A 17,647-nucleotide genomic window follows, 5' to 3' on the forward strand; every position below is an offset into this window, starting at 1 on the left:
CAGCTCAAGTGTGAAAAGAATCTGCCACGCAGGCAGGAAGGATATGTACACGATTACAAAGTTTTTTATACGTGATGTTTTTGTGTATATTGTGCAAAAACAAGGAATTAGAAGTTAATGAGACTCTCTGAGGAGCAGAGTTGCAATGCAACGCAATGCTCCACAAGCCTCACAGTGCAATAAACAGTCCACCGCCATGCGCATTATACATAATTTCCTGTGTTTCTTCTTAAGAATCCTGTCATGTTTGAACCGAGTCAGCATGGAAACGCTCCACCACAGAGACCAACTCTGTGTATGTGTGAAAGCAAAGATGGTAAATGTGTGATTGAAAAGCAGATGAGGAAATGGAAATACACACACACACACACACACGGTCTAATGACGCAAGAGAAAAAAGATTCAATCTGACTGAAAATCACACGGAGGAGGACTGTTATGAAGTCGAATTTGGTCCTCTTCATACAACTGGGTCTTTCTGACTGTAGAGATGCTGTTCAGTCAATACTGCCATTTTCTTTAAAACAGAGAGCCAATTATAAAGTCTGAAAGCTCCAGCAACTGCTACGGTCTCTAAACTGTCCTGTCAATCCCCCCATGCTGTCCCAGACTAATTGGATATGTATAATAATGTCATGAAGGAATAGGCTCGTCGTGACTCACTGGGGATTCTCCCTCTCCTCCCTCTAAACATTTGATATGGATTAAGATATGTATTTATATTGATTTACAGTAGAGAAGATTCAGTGAAGTTTGCTGATAGGCTCTTACAGTGGCTGATATGCGGCATTCATTTTATTTAGATTTAGATTTTATTTGAGCCTGTGCTGCAAGAAGCAATACTGAGTTTATTTTCCCAGGTGTATCACCTATGGATAGGACTTGTAATGCATATTGCACTGTTGAACAATAAAAACGTAATTATTTGCAGAAGAATCACTATAGCTAATAATATTTTTACTGACTTATATATATTATACTATATATATATTATATTTTCACTGGATTCTGACCTTTTGCACTATACTGCAAGATGATGCACCACTCTGATTTATCTTTTCTTGCTGGAGAATTTGCCAAAAAAAAACTAAAGAAAAAAACTGCAGAGGTAGGAGGACATGGACATTTATTTTTGAATGTAGTAGATAAGATTACTGTTCTTCTTCCAAAAGTAAAAGTCTACAGGATGACAACTCCAGCACCGTTTATAGTCCCGGCCTCTCTCTGTGGTTTAGGAAATATTGTTCATTTTATATTCCGAGCACATACAAACCAAGGAGATAATCATAAAGACAGTGGTTTGCGGTTTTTGTTTTGCTCCCTCTCTCTCTGCAATGATCTTCTCCACTACTGTAGTTATTTCTCATTTCCTATCACCCCGAGCTCCGAGGAGCCCATGCAAACCGGTTACACCGCTGGATCCTGGACGAAGTGTTTTCAACTTAACCTCAATCAAAAGTTTTCAGTATTATCCCTTTGTCTTTGTCAGCAATCGTTGTAGAAAAAGCAGTGTTGCGTTGTGTGTGTGTGTGTGTGTGTGTGTGTGTGTGTGTGTGTACTGTAAACGGCCACAGCTGCAGCTAACGGGGCTGAGTGACCTCATCTTCCCAGCGAGGATCAGGATGAACCCTGGTGGAGATGTCTCCTCCACTTAGACTGATTGAGATCCTCACCAGCGTGGTGGAGCGACACCGACATGAACTCAGTCAGCACACAAAACCCTCTCCACTTTTCTGAAGAGAAATTATTCCATTATGGTTGTTATATCATAGTAGTGTTGGACTGGCATCGTTTCAGTGTAGCAGCAGCTAACGTGACCTTCATTACTTCTTTCCGCTTTTACTCTTGTGTCTCTAGTGATCTGCAGAGGCGGATAGAGAGAAAGGGAGCGAGAGGGGGAGAGAGGTGCGCCGTGATTCGGTTGTCCTTCACATCAGGTGCTCTGTCCTTGCGGCAGGCAGTTCTCTGTCTTCCTCCGCTGACATATTTTCTCTGTTCCCCCGTCTTGCCCGGGCGTTTTTTTTGCTGTACAGCGAGCGAGCAGCACAGTTCTGCAGAGGGAGTTAGAAGATGCAGGCTTATTTTCACTGAATGCAATCTGCTTCTGTCAACAGTTTCTGCAGGAGCTCGCAATATTACAACAGCCTGCTGCTGCGGACTGGGGGTTGCTGCTGTCATGTTTTGTCAGACTTGGCGCTGAATTTGTTCCCCCTGTTTGTGTATTGTTAGCGTACATGCATACATGTTTAGGCGCACCCATAAGCGTAATAGATTCTGCTGCATCCCATTTTACACCCATCCAGAAATTTTAATTAGTCTCGGGTTGCTCTGGAATTCATCAGCGAGACTCATTAGTGCGAAGTCCACGATACCCCTGTGCCTCTAATCTCACTCTGTCTGCTGTCAGCCCGCTGAGAATTGGGATCTCTATTAATTCATTTGACATGGTCACCCTCATGGCCAGCATGTCATTATTTCTTGTTCTGCTTTATTTTATTTTATTGTATTTTAATAGCAGTGAGCCGTACGCTTTGCAGCAGGAGTATTTTTTTTCTTGTGCCACGACTGCTAACCTCTTAATGTGTGTGTGTGTGTGTGTGCTCTTTGTGTTTAGGTGACTTGGGCGGAACAACAGGTGTCGAAGCGGAGGAAAAAGAGGGACGTATTCGAAGAACCCTTAGACCCCAAGTTCAGAGATCAGTGGTACCTGGTGAGTATGAAACACAAACTTCTTTGAGAAAAAAAAAAAAGAAAGTGATTTGTGTGTGTCTGTGGGACATAATTCTGCGCTTCACACTGGTTGAGCCTTTCATCCGCTCCAAACTCAATACAGGTAATTAAATTTGAGGCTGTGAGTCGAAAGACAAGCCTGTATGAATCCAATATACCGTCTGTACCGTTGTGTGGAAAGGCCGTTGTGTGTACTGTTTGCTGAGCAAGATGCTCAAGTCTGAGCGGCTTCACCTGAGGGACACTTCATTAGCAATAGCGAGCACACACATAGCTGCCTTTTTTTATTTTTTTTATTTCTAAATTACATGCTTTTAGAAATTGATACTGTAGTATGTTCAGGTTCAAAGATGGCGTGACCAGAAAGGGAGAAAGCAGAGATAGAGAGAGAGGGATGTCACTGATGCATTAGCCTGTTAAAAGCAGCAGTTACAACCCCTGAGATTCTCTGTACGCCTCAAGCACCCTCACAGTAATTGAAGAAAGATTGGAGGTAGAGGAAGATTCATGCTGATGCAAAAAAACCCGACTTGCATCACCGGGTTGTTCAGAATGTCTTTTGCCTTAACAGACTCTTTCCCTCCGCGTGTTGGAGGAGATGGTGACACCTTGACAGGCAACTAAGCAGATAAAAGCCCGCTGCCGGCTCGTATCAGTGTTGCTACATGCAACAGATTCTGCCATACGTTCACACCTGTTAATCGAAATTTCACTGAGCTAATGTGCCCTTTCCTTTCTCAAGTAGTCAAGCAAACCTAAAGATATAGTGCACTGAAAACCATCGAGAAAGAAATGACTAGTGATTAATCAAAAGAGTCTCCAAAATGTTCCTTTAATTTATTTATCATTTAATAAATCATTAATAATGTTGTTTTTAACACAATTTCCAATAATATCAAATGAAAAAATGACAAATCTACACGTCATTATCGTCAGTAAAAAGCTATTTTTAAAGCTAAAGTGCTGCTATTAGTGAAAATGATCCATTTTGTGGGCTTTAAAGAGTCGCTAAACCTCAGCACCAAAGTGGAAAACACAAACAAAGATTGATTTCTATTCTTAGATCTGATGGCACCTCGTGAGGTTGTAAAGCTCATTAAACACCAGAGGACTTGAAAACTGGAGCAGCACCTTTGCGATTCTCACATCCTCTCCACTAATGGGATCGCCCGAGCTTTGAACAGAATATGAAAGTCAACATGTCGGCATAGGAACAAAATAATGTGAATCTGTGAAGCTGTTACCAGGATTTTAGCATCTTAGCACATCAGGCGAGCAGTAATCTGCGGTGGATGAAAAGTTATCCCAGTTCATCCTCAACAATGTCTGTGCTGTGTTTAATGGCAAGTCCTCCCATTCACCTTGAGGTGTCTCACTCTGTTTGACTAAAAACCGCCGGTGCACAAGAGGCTCTGTGTGATCTGTGAGGTGGTAGCTGTTTTTCTGAACAACTTTCATTGTGTTTCATTTGCAGTTATGATCGTGTTACATCCGTTTAACGTCACTCTGACTCGCCTCGTCTCTGCAGTTGAGCAAGTTTATAGATGTTTCAAGAGCAAGCTGCTGATTCAGTCCAAATTATGACATTTTTGAATGTTAAAGGGATAGTTCACCCAAAATTCAATCTACTCACCCTCATATCGACTAAGGGCTGGGAGAAGTTTCAGAGTCCTCCGTGCCTTCTCGGAGTTACAGCGGGGCTCCGTGCAGCACTGCGTGTCCATATGACGGTAGCGAACAGACCCCACTTTTCTTCATCCAAAAAGACACCAACCATCCAAATACCTCCATGCTGCTCGTCTGTAATGTCCGCCTTGTATCTTTCTGGTAGCAAGAGGAGCTTCCGCTACAAACAAGCTTGAAATATAGACTTATTTAATTTTTTTCGGGACAATTTCTCATGTTGGGGCTTCAATACAAGGCGGACATTACAGACAAGCACTATGGAGGTATTTGGATGTTTTTTGGTGTGTCTTTTTGGACGAAGAAAAGTGGGGTCCGTTCGCAACCGTCATATGGACATGCAGTGCTGCGCCGAGCCCCGCTGTAACTCAGAGAAGGCACGGAGGACTCTGAAACTTCTCCCAGCCCTTAGTCGACATGAGGGTGAGTAGATAATGAGTGAAATTTGAATTTTGGGTGGACTATCCCTTTAACCAGACAAATTAGGAACAGAAAAAAACATTATTATTAAAATACATTTGATATATTTTAAATAATAGGTAATAATGTTATAATAACTTTGTCCTCATAGTAATATAACGCCTCTCTCTCGACAGTAAACAGTTCTCTACCTCATTAAAACTGAACCTGGTGTAGTAGAGGAGAGGGTGGGTGTGTCTGGATGGTGCGACGCTAATGATCAGCATCTGCTGCTACAATAGATATTTGATATATAATCTGATGGTGTGCAGGGGGAGTTCTGACATCAAGGAAGATGGAAAAGGATTTACTTGATGAGCAATATTCAAGATGAAACCTTGTTCATGCCTCTGTCAGATTTATTATTCGCTAAGCGTGTCGGTCGGCCCACGAAAGACCTTTTTCAATCTGAATCAGCATTGCAGATCACAACTTTCAGCTTTAATTGATTTTCTTCTTGATGGTGTAAAGTGTCAATGACGTTACAAGGTTGTGGAAAACACCTCTTCCTATGCGATGGACTGACCTCGAAAGGATGTGAAATCTTAGAGGAAACTGTGGTAGACTGAAAGATCTGACACGTTAGATTTAACCGTTGGTACACTTTAAAAAGAAGAGCTTTGAAATAGTAGATGAAAGCCAGACATAGATTTGGACCAAAGGTCAAGTTGAATGTCAAAAGCATATCAAAAGGCATACAGGGTGATAATTGTGAGGCATCATCCAGTCCACCAGTGCTCTGCTTTGCTTGGTATTAATAATAGATACATAGATATATATTTTTAAAGCACTGTCAGTCTTCCCAGCACCCAGGTGTCTGTCTGTCTCTGGGATAATTAGATTCCATCTAAGTTATTTGCTTCTTCCATCCTCAGTACAACAACAACCACCGTGACTTGAATGCCAAAGCTGCCTGGCAGTTGGGCTACACGGGTAAAGGAGTGGTGGTATCCATCCTGGATGATGGGATAGAGAAAAACCATCCGGACCTGATGCAGAACTATGTGAGTAGAGTACGACTCTGAAATGAGGTGAAACATTATGTTTTCCATGGTGAAGCTGTGTTACTGAGGGTAGATAGAAAAACACAACCAATGCAACAGAATTTAACATAGTCTCTTCCCTCCTTTACGAATCATTTTCATGTTGACATTATATTGATGTTTTTTAAGATTTAGCTGGATTCTTTTTTTATTCTTGAATGCAACAAACTGAATTGACTCTCAACCTCTCTCACAAAACGTTGTTTGTTTTCTGTAATCGATCCTAACAACTCGCTTATCTCATTAAAGGACCCGGATGCCAGCTACGATGTGAATGATGGCGACCCAGATCCTCAGCCCCGATACACGCAGCTTAATGATAACAGGTAGAGTTTGAAATGAGAGCAGATACCAATTTCATTTCCACTCTTGTTTGTCTTTTGGCCTGAAACCAACCACCTCACCCCTCTGTTTCTATATGGGGGGGGGGGGCGTCAGGATAAATTGCTCCTGTTCATTAATTTGTCCGGCTCCCTGTCTGATAGCAGCTAACTGATAGCTGGCCCACTGCTGTTCCCACTTCACTGTTGAGTCTGAGGTATAGGGGTGTTTAATTAAAACTGAAAAAGGTTTAGTAAGACAAAATTTTTCCTCAAGCTAAAAGCTGAAATATTGGTTTGGACCTTTCTTTTTTCATCTCAAGGAAAATAAGAGCTGTAAGAAGTAATAGCATATCAGAAAGAGACCCCTTTGAGAAATGTGCAACTAATGTGCTTCGATTTAGAAAAATGTAATAAATTGCAGCTTCTTTTGTTTAACCCCATTTCACATGTCAACAGTTTCATTCGCTTATTAGAGGGGTGGGATTTTATAAGCAGCTTCTTCTTCTCACTCCTTTTGAATATGTATGGTTATGCTTCTGTGTTTTTTTGTTGTTTTTAGTTCTTCAACCTGTTTATGTTATTTACATATGAAGGAACAAACTGAAATTGTGCTTTATTTTGTTTTACATGTTCAAAATAAATATTTAAAAGATAATAATAAGTCATCTTCACCCATTTCAACAATCAACATACTGTAGCCCTTCTTACATCGGGCTCCACCACTTTCCCCTCTCATTCCTCTGACTCTCCTGACGTCTCATCTGACTCACTGACTCACGTCACAGCGAGTGAGTGGTGTCACATGTCCCGTAACAGCTGGAAAAGCTGCAGCAGTGCAGACGGAAATTTTGCAGCAGTATTTGATAATTCTTCTTTCTCAATAATAGGTTATAGGTCGGGGTGCAGAGAGGACGGCCTCGGGGTCTTGAACTGGCCGTCTTATTAGTGGTCTCCAATTAAAGGCCAAAACCTCTTGGATTTGTTTTGTCCGAGAGATTTAAATTCCCAGCCATTAAACGCTGGGTGGTTATTTCTTAAGATGAATCTTGCCCCCCAACTGGTGGATTTGTGGATTTGTTTTGGCCCCTTAAATCACACAGGTGACACCTGGGCCTTTCTAGAGCTCGGATAAGTGGAGTGAATCAACACCAGGATTACGGTTGTGTGTGTGTGTGTGTGTGTGTCAAGAAAACGCCTTTATTGCAGTGGCCTCTGCAGATGGCATTAGGAGTTGTTTACCACCACAGTGATGCCTCGCAGAGAATTGATTGAATTAAGTTCATCAGCAATAATGAAACAGGGCAAATCTCTTGGCTCTGGAGGGCCACCGCTCGTCTTCCTTCATTCCCACCGCCTGCCTCCCTTCTGACTTTAATTTCTGATTTACTTTAATCTGCTGTTTGTGGGCCACTGGCCTGAGAAGCTTTTTTATCTCGAGGCTCACCATGATTACTGGTGATAGGCAGAGAAGATTATAGTTAGGCATGGATGGAAATCAAACGTCCCCAGCTGAGGCAGGGGCCTGGAGCAGGCACCGTCAATATGGAGACCAGGGGGAAACAGAATGGCTCCAACACACTGCAACTATGCTAATGTTGTGTCAACACCTTGAAGGCTTTGTTGAGCACATACTGTAGGAGGTGGAGGCTGATTGTGGTGAAGGTGTGTGTGATTTATTTTCATCCTAAAAATAGAAAAAGAGTTGTTTGGGGGCAGAACCCCCACAAACGCACACAAATGCAAACAGTTGTTAGAAGTTTGGATAAACATGGAAACAGTTCAAACAATGTGCCGTCACTCTCTTCTTATTCAGCCCGATTGAGTGTTTTTAGGATTCTGTGCCAGTGCCTGAGACCGTTTTAACCACCACCAACAAAACCCACAAAAAGATGGAATTTCTTGTGGAAGAATGTGGGAGAACATCCCTTCGGTGCATTTCCACGGATCCACAACCTATGCCAAGGCACGCTTAAGCTCTTCTGGCGGCTCACAGTGGCCCAGCGCCCAGCTAAGACACTTACTATTGATGTTTCCTTCATTTTGGCTGCACCTCTTTCCAACCCTTGCTCACCTCGCCCCTTATCTCTTACCACCCAGCTCTCCGTGTCTTCCTTGTGGCGGGACCAAATGAGAGGGAGGGGGATGAATGTGTGTGAGTGTGTGTTTGTGTGTGTGTGTGTGTGTGTGTCTGTTTCCCTCACTTTACAGCGGGTTGTTGCAGATGCATGTGTAAACAGCCTGTGGGCGGGCATGAAACTGCGTATGGCTGTGCGAGACTGTAAGTGTCTGTTCCCCTGTAGAAAGCACAACTCTGTTCACCTCCATAAAGCTGCCTTTCTTTGGCGCATACGGGCAGCACCGAGGATGGCTCGGCAGCAATGTGACCATTCACCCCCATGTTTATCTAAGACAGCGTGGGATCTAGATGTTTCTCTTTCCAGGGTTTCCTCCTCTGACTTGTATCAGGACGCTTTCCAAATGTGAATTTTCTGGATTAAACCTGGCTAAACTGGCACGGACTCGTAAAGCAGAAATACCCCGCTCTTTACCTCTTGATTCAGCGCTTTGGTTCGGTTCAACATGTGCTTTAAACATGCAGGACTTAACTTGATGTTGATGATGATGATAAGTAGTAAAGAAAAGACATGATAGACTGTACATTACATTACAAGGCCACAGTGCAGGCAGTCTACACATGTGAATTCAGACATATTCAACGTACAGTGATGGATGAAAGGACCTATTTAACAGTACTACAAACAGCAGGCTGATGAATTTTAACCAGACCTTCCATTAATCTCTCTGTGGACGTTTACTTCATTTTCTTCTCTTTACCGTGCTCTATAAACATCAGCAGACCTTTTGTCCTGGAGGCCAGCTCATTAGTAAACTGGCAGAACCATTAACAGACTTAAGAATGAGCAGAGAAAAACAGTTGTTCAGATTTACCTTTAAGGTTCAGAGCAGCCCTGAGACTAATGAACAGCAAATGCCACTTTCCATAGCCGCGAGAGCCACAGAGATTTTTTTTTTCTCTCTAAAAGTAATTAAGCTAATGCAAGATAGAAAACCAAATGAAGGAAAGATGTTGCGACCCAGACGACGAATGTGTGTGTGATGACAGGGACGCCATAGATAAAGAAGATCAATGCAGTGCTGAACAATTCTGTATTTCATAGTGTGTTGCAGGATTTTCTTTTTTTGACTGCGTCTTATGATGTTGTTAAAAATAATTTGTATGTATCACAAACTGCAGGAGCCAAATTTAGAACTTGTCAGGTATTACCGATCACATGTGGCACCTTGGGGGATTATTTCTGTGTGTTTATGCAGCACAGAGGAAACCTGCAGCATCAGTGACAGATCTTTGGATAAGAAGCCACAGAAAACTGCTTGTGCACCTTTTTTTCTCGTCCTTAATGCTCTATTTGCTCTCAGTGCAGGTTAGGGTGAGTACATTTCCCTCTTTCGCCATATGTTCACGCCACGGACCCATTTTTGATCCATCTGTGTGACAATAGCATGTCTCTGTAGCTGCTCTTCAGAAAGAGGCTGTTTTTTTTTCTTTCTCCACAGTGATAATGGCTCTACCAGCTGTGGGTATGAATTCTGATCGTGTTGTTGGTTTCAGGCCTGCAGCCAACTGTAGCTGCTGTAACCGGAGTTGTTCTGGCTGTAATCGAAACAAGACTCCACTGAAATTGCTCTTTGTTCACCCTAATCTCATGTTATCACCATTACATCTGAAGCGGGAATCCTGACTTGTTACACAATGTAGCGGAGAGTGCTTTGAAATTTCTTTGGAAAAAGATTTTCGTTTTCTCTTTCCCAGAACTGAAGAGTCGTCACTCGTCAGTCAATAAGATTCTGTGGAAAGTCTTTTAAATAAAAAAGTGCATGTTGTGGGTAATATAACTGTTGTTGTGTGTGTTGAGATGAAAACTGATGCTGTAAGAATGTAGCACTCAGCTTTTACAGTTTGCGTAATCTTGTCAGTGTGGGGCTGTGGGAGGAAAACATTCAATTTGACTGTTGCTTCACTGAGTTTTGTTTGCTGGAAGCTCCTCTGGAGCTGGCTGCTTGGACTGTGCATCCTGCTCAAGTTTGGCTGCAGTGTGCAAAGAAAACATTTTTATTAACTGAAAGGGCAAATGTGACGATGCATCTGATAAATCAAAAGTTTTTCATCACAGTACTTTATATTTGTAATAATAAATATCCATGCGCTTAAGTTATTACATTTGTATATAGCACCCCTCATAAACAGGCCTGAAAACGACTTTCCAAAACAGGAGGGAGCTGAAGTACATTTAACAAAAACAGAATTTATTGTCATTGCATCGGCTTAAAATCAAGTAGAAGCCTTCGTCTATAAATCCTGAAACATCCTCCTTTTGACTCATCTGCTGTAATGCTCCTTGATGTGGTTTTTACAGCTTGTTTGTTTGAGTGCATGAAGTTGTTGAATGGTGGTTTAATTATCTCAGGTACAGAAGAGGTAGTGATTGTTTGCAATTCATGGAGTTGATTTTCTGAGTGCGGTTGAGAGTTAAGATCTCTCTTATCGAGTAAGTGAAGTCAGAGAGTCTGTCAGTTTGTCAGGGAATCTCTCAGGCTGATAATTAATCTTTGTGACTTGTTAACGACTGATTGAACAATGATGTACTTGTCGTGACAGACAGCTCTTTGTTGCGGCAGACAATGTCTGGGAGTGGTTTTCACTCGAGCACTTCGTGTGATGATGATCTCCTGCGCTGTCTTGTTATGTCTTTTGGCCTGTTTTTCTAAAACCCTGGTGCCTGGAGGTTGAATCCAGGTTTGGTTTCATGTGATGCCACAGTGTCATTAGTAGAAAAGTGGGCACACAGACAAAATGGGAACATTCAGTCATGCCTTGGCCTCATTGTCAGTGGACTGGTAGCCCCCTCAGGCGTCTCATCATGACTGATCATCCTGTTGACGGAAGAACTCACAGAGGCAAGGTTTCTAATTAGATATGAAATAATTCTGCATTTGGGGATTTGGGCCGTAAACTATTAAAATCTTTGCCACGGGTGCCATTTGTAATTTAGTAAATTAACAGTAACAAGTTAAATGAAGCAGTATGCCCTGCTTGTGGCATTGTGCAGGTGTAATGCTACAGTGATGATGAATACGGTCTCACAAAGGTCAAAGCAGGTTCACAATTCAGTTTTGTATGTCACAACAACTGCATACTGTGTAGTAATGTTGCTGCATCATCTTCATGTGGTTTCACATCCTGTTTTAGCAACACTCTTGTTGTTTACGTGTTATTATAGGTGTTGCTAAACTCACCTGTTTGCTTTCCAAACCTGCAAACACAGAAATTAAATGTTAACTGTTTAGATCGAGGTTGTTTTTTAGCAAAAATGACAAAAATGCTACAGACCTTTTAAACGGATAGTTCAACATTTTGGCAAATTGGCCCATAGCCATAATCCCTATAGTCTTAGCAGTAGGTTTGTTACCTTTAATTGTCGGTGCAAGTTATTTTTAGAACGGCGGAGCAGAGCCGCGAGCTGCTCAGAGCTACGCTACGGAGGCTCATGGGATTTCTTGGTTTCCCTCATCAAACTCATCAAATACACAATCCAACAACTCCAAAACGCTCTGGTGGACAAGTTGTGACCTGCACATTCACCACGCTATGAGATAATAACGGGACGTTACGAGACAGAGTTGTTTTGAGGTAAATTCATGCAAAACCGCTGATGCGCGTTCCTGTCGGGGGCAGTTTTTCAGCAAGCAGTCTCTGCATTTACCTCGAAAACAACTCTGTCTCGTAACGTTACGTTATTATCTCATAGTGTGGTGAATGTGCAGGTCACAACTTGTCCACCAGAGCGTTTTGGAGTTGTTGGATTGTGTATTTGATGAGTTTGATGAGGGAAACCAAGAAATCCCATTAGCCTCCGTAGCGTAGCTCTGAGCAGCTCGTGGCTCTGCTCCGCCGTTCTAAAAATAACTTGCACCGACAATTAAAGGTAATGAACCTACTCCTAAAACTATAGGGATTATGGCAATGGGCCAATTTGCCAAAATGTTGAACTATCCCTTTAAGTGTTATGGCTTTCTATAACATCGGTACTAGGCTGCCTTACAAGTTGCCCTAAAAACTCTTATCATTGGGGGTTAGTGTTGAAATTGTAAATCAAGACAACTAGACAACGACTGCTAATGCCTTTTGTTTAGACCGTTGCTTCCACATCCAAACTGTGAAAATCTTGTCTGAATGATTTAAACCAACACACCGTAAAATAAGCTTTGACCCTGAATGTCATTTGCTGCACTAAACATTGCTGATTGGATTAGCACAGAGCGGTTGTGCTCACTAACCGCAAATTGATAGTCGAATGAAAATGCCTTTATGCCGGAGAAACTCCTGGAAGTCATGTTGAATAAATGGCAGGGAGCAAGCCGCCTTCACAAGCAGAATTCATTCAAACACAAGTGGTTGACACACAGATGTACTCTTCTTCACATTCTTATTGACCCGAACAGTGAGTGGGAGCAGTAAAAGGATATCTCCTTGTATCCACTTCATCACTCCACAGAAAATCACTCCCTCCCCCCAAAAAAAACTGATTACACAAGTAGTTCTTGCATAATCAGGTTCAGAAACCGAGGGCTTCACCTCTGTAAAAGCATTTGTATGCTGTGAGTCAGTCGACCGCGTAAATGACTGTAATGAATGTGTCAGTGGAAGATTTGAGGAAAGCTCAGGTGAGCAGTGGGGGTTATAGGCCTGTGCATGCCCGGCATCCCATCGCAAACACCTGAGCGGCTCCTTATCAACAGCTGCATCGCAAACACGGATGCTGCAGGACATAAGACTCCAAGGTCAACACACTAGCACTTCCAGGAATGCCGAGATAAGGTTAGTCGGAAAATTGTCAGATGAGATTTGTATGTGTGTGTGTGTGTGTGTGTTTACTTATCTGTCTATAAAGATGTTTTTTTTATTATAGTAGCAGCTGACCCTCTCACCGTTGGAGCCTCCGACTCCCATCTAATAGACTTCCTGTGACGCATTAGAGATGTGTTTCCAGTGTTGACGGTGGCATTGACCACAACCTCCACCCTCTCAGCTCATCATCATGTCTGGAGAGATGTGGTGACTGACTGGCAGACGAATTACAATGCGCTTGACCCTCGGTCATTATATCTGCGTCTTCAAAGAAAAAAAAACAAAAAGCAGAAGTCTTCAGAGCTGGTAGTTAGTCAAAATACAATCAGCTGCAGCAGACTGATCCGAGACCTTTGTGTCAGGGAAGGATGCTCACCGGGGGATGTGGTGTTTTGATTGCCGTTGTTTTTTGTTTTGGCTGGATTACCCACAGACAGCCTTAAAGGGATAGTTCACCCAAAATTGAAATTTCACTCATTATCTACTCACCCTCATGTCGACTAAGGGCTGGGAGAAGTTTCAGAGTTATCCGTGCCTTCTCTGAGTTACGGGGGGGCTCCGTGCAGCAGTATTTGTCCATATGACGGTTGTGAACAAACCCCACTTTTCTTCGTCCAAAAAGACACACCAAAAAACATCCAAATACCTCCATGCTGCTCGTCTGTAATGTCCCTCTTGTATTGAAGCCCCGACATGAGAAATTGTTCAGAAAAAAATTGAATAAGTCTATGTTTTAAGCTTGTTTGTAGCGGAAGCTCCCAGTGTCTCAATTTCTCATGTCGGGGCTTCAATACAAGAGGGACATTACAGACGAGCAGTATGGAGGTATTTGGATGTTTTTTGGTGTGTCTTTTTGGACGAAGAAAAGTGGTATCCATTCACAACCATTATATGGACAAATACTGCTGCGCGAACCCCCCCCCGTAACTCAGAGAAGCCACGGAGGACTCTGAAACTTCTCCCAGCCCTTAGTCGACATGAGGGTGAGTAGATAATGAGTGAAATTTGAATTTTGGGTGGACTATCCCTTTAACCAGACAAAACAGAACAGAAAAAAACATTATTATTAAAATACATTTGATATATTTTAAATAATAGGTAATAATGTTATAATAACTTTAATGGAAGCCGGTTGGTGCAGACAGGTCCTTCAGTAAGTGGACGACCACTGTTTCTGTTGTCGCTCAGTGTTACCCAGGGCCTCCGGCATTCCTGTCTGGGAATGGGGCTGCAACCCAGTGGGGACTGCACCACGATCTGAAGGGCATTAAGAGTGCCATATCCATCTGGCAGATCAGGGGAACGCGCCTGACTGGAATGTGATGATCATCATCCCCGTCTGTAGCGGAGCTCTGGGATCTCGACGCCGCAGCGCTCGGAGCTTGATCTTACAACAGAGACTCAGGTTTAATGAAAGACCCGTTGTGAAGGTGGTGAATCTAATGCACAGTTTCCTCCCATGTGTAATGGCAGAATGATGACTCGCTCAACTTTTTTCCCCTGGACTTTATTCAGGTGTGCAACCACCAAGGTTACTAAAGCGAAAACGAAAATGCAGCAGATAATAAATGTACGTGTACAGTATGTATGTTGTTCTCTGGATGAATGGGACTTGAGATTTATTTGAAGGAATCAAAGCCAAGATCCTGTCTCCTTGAGTTTGTTTTGTTTCAGTCTACAGCTCAATCTCCGCGCTGAAGGGTGGGAGCACATTCTTTCACAAGGAACCATTGTTAGACAAGTACTGTACCCCACCTGTGGATATATATATACTATATATACGTAGATATGTAGATAAATGGGAAATTATCAGGGTTTTTCATTTAAAGTGTCTCCGTGCTCCTCGGCATTGATTCTACAAGTCTCATTTGATGTTTTGATGACAGAGTGCTGTCAGTCCAAAATCTCCCTCTGGCGTTCAATAGTGTCGTGACCCGGTGACTCCGAAGGCTGTAGCATACGATTCACATCATTTTCATACACGAGCCATCCACTGACCCGGGGTTCATTATGTTTCTGTTGTTTTCGTCCCATTTCTTCACTTGTTTTTCACATTTTCCCATAAATTTTTCAGATGTCCCTTGCGTTGCATATATATTTCTTAAACATCCCCTCTCACTGTCTCATTATTCCTCCTCTCCAGGCACGGGACACGCTGTGCAGGAGAAGTGGCAGCAGTCGCCAACAATGGGATCTGTGGAGTCGGCGTGGCCTACGATGCCAAGATTGGAGGTATGGTCAAAGTAAAAAAAAAAAAAAATGGATTATTGATTTGATGTCATGGGGGACAAGCAGTAGTTTCATCTCACTGTTCTTTTTTTTTGACTGCCAGAATAGCTGAAATACTTGACAGAGCCAGTGTTATTTTCAGTCCATTTCCCAGGCACAGCATGGCACCGAGTCTTCTCTTGACTCTGCTCCTCACTTGTGATGTGATTGTGCTGTAGTGTATTGGTTTTGCATGGAGTAACAGTATTGAAAAAGTACTCTACAGTTATGTGCATTTCCTGTAATGCTGCAGTGGTTTAGCTTTAGGAGGATAAGTGTTAACTTTCTGTTCAACTTGAAGTGTTTGCAGCTTGTTAGACATAAACAAGAGGATCGTTATCTGATACTATATCTCACCTCCTATATTCTGACAAAAACATCATACATCTTTCAGTGTCGTTCAGTTCAGCACAAATCCATCTCAAGCCGCAGCGCCAGTAAAAATTGCATTAACACCTCTCTTACAGTGTTAACAGAAACCCTACAGTATAAAGAATCTGGTTTATTTTAGAGTTTTCGAGCTGGATGGTGTTAGATTGTGCTGTATAGATGTGTAAAACAAGCTGCTAACTCAATGTATTTAGAGACAACTATTTGTTGTGGTGGTGTCTCTAAAGTTGTGACAGAGAAAGGGAGAGAGATAGATAGTGGGGGGCGGCTATTGCAATCTTTAAAAAGTTGTCTTTATAGTTTGTCAAAGGCAAGAAGAAGAGGAGGACATAATTTGGCAGTTCTTGTTTCCCTCCTGCTGTGTCGGTCCCACTGTTGCTGTATAGAGCTTGTTACTTGTTTATGTCACTCTGACCAACGATATTTCATCACCCAGTCTTTGTCACCACCACTACTTTGATTTAAGACGGTAACACCTACAAAGTAAAGACCAAATAAAACTTTTGGTAATTTAACGACTTGAGGTTGAGACTGTTGTTCAGAAAAAATAAATATGTCCATCTATAGGCCTCTGGGAGAATGTAATAGCCTTTTTTCCCTGACTTTTCTCTAAACTATGCTTTTTAAAAGATAAATTGATCAATTTAGAAAATAAATGACTTATTAATAGATAACAAAATGAGTAATTTCAGTCCTAGTTATTTGCAAGAGGGACATCACAGAGAGAGCTCATGACTAAACTGAAACATGATCTTAGTAACAAGCCTGTGTAATTTCTGACTCTCTTACTGTGCACATTTGCCACCATTAGTGGTGCAGCACTTTTTGCAAACATAATAATGGTCTGATAAAAAGGGCTGTTAGTTTGTGTGAGAAACGCACAAACAGTGTAGAATCTGCCCATTTCTGAGAATATACGAAAGTGGTGAGTGGCAAAATATTGTGAAATATTAATTTGTTTGTTCTAAAAAAAGGATTTGCACCCTGATGAGTTGTTTTGCTCCAGCCTACAGGGAGGAACAGTTTTTGTGTTTTCCCATTCTTCGAAGAAGCTTCAGTGGCTTTTATTTTGATATATGTGTATTTAAAAAAGACAAAAAACAAAGCTGATTTGCATACATTTCTCATGGTAAACAACTTATTTTATTATTTCACACTGTATTATTCTAGTTATGTCTTCCACTATGATCCCAACACTGAAGCTTCACAGTCACTGAAGGCAGTTGTTGTAATGGTCACATTGATAATAGGGCTGCAACAATAAACCGATTAATCGCACAATAACTGATTACTAAATTAATTGCCAGCTATTTTGATAATCGAATAATGGGTTTGGGTAGTTTTTTTTAAGAAAAAGAAGTCCAAATTCTCTGATTTCAGCTTCTTAAATGTGAATATTTCTTGTTTCTTTGTTCCTTTATGACAATAAACTGAGTATCTCTTTGGTTTGTGGACAAAACAAGACATTTGGGGATGTCATTGTGGTTTGAGAAACACTGATTGACATTTTTCAACATTTTGTTGACCAAACACCCAATCGATTAATCGTTTAAATAATCAACAGATTAATCGATAATAAAAATAATGGTTTGTTGCAGCCCCGATTGCTAATACATGTGTATTCATTTTGTATTGGTGATTGCTTGTTTTCTTGTTTCTATGCTGAGTGGAGTGTTGCACTTTCAGTCTGATGAGGGTGCATGCTCTGTCTCATTACCTGTCTGCTTATCTCTATCGCCTCCAGCTTACCTGCAGCGGTTACAAAGTTCGAACCCTGTCGGAGTAATGCTATAACTCCAGTCTTTATTATCATACCAGATGGC

The 17,647-nt window shown here is 41.9% G+C and overlaps 1 protein-coding gene across 1 annotated transcript in view; it reads left to right on the top strand.

The window, feature by feature from the left end:
- furina (furin (paired basic amino acid cleaving enzyme) a) overlaps window positions 1–17,647 on the top strand; it is an 84,490-nt gene that overhangs the window by 46,752 nt on the left and 20,091 nt on the right. Inside the window, exons 4-7 of the mRNA XM_085762475.1 lie at window positions 2,615–2,710; window positions 5,748–5,876; window positions 6,165–6,241; window positions 15,310–15,398. Of these exons, the coding sequence (XP_085618601.1) occupies window positions 2,615–2,710; window positions 5,748–5,876; window positions 6,165–6,241; window positions 15,310–15,398 (391 nt within the window). The remainder of the gene's footprint in view (window positions 1–2,614; window positions 2,711–5,747; window positions 5,877–6,164; window positions 6,242–15,309; window positions 15,399–17,647) is intronic.

The sequence above is a fragment of the Trachurus japonicus genome, chromosome 3, assembly GCF_045865225.1.
Source record: "Trachurus japonicus isolate A0001 chromosome 3, Traja_1.0".
Taxonomy (NCBI): Eukaryota; Metazoa; Chordata; class Actinopteri; order Carangiformes; family Carangidae; genus Trachurus; species Trachurus japonicus.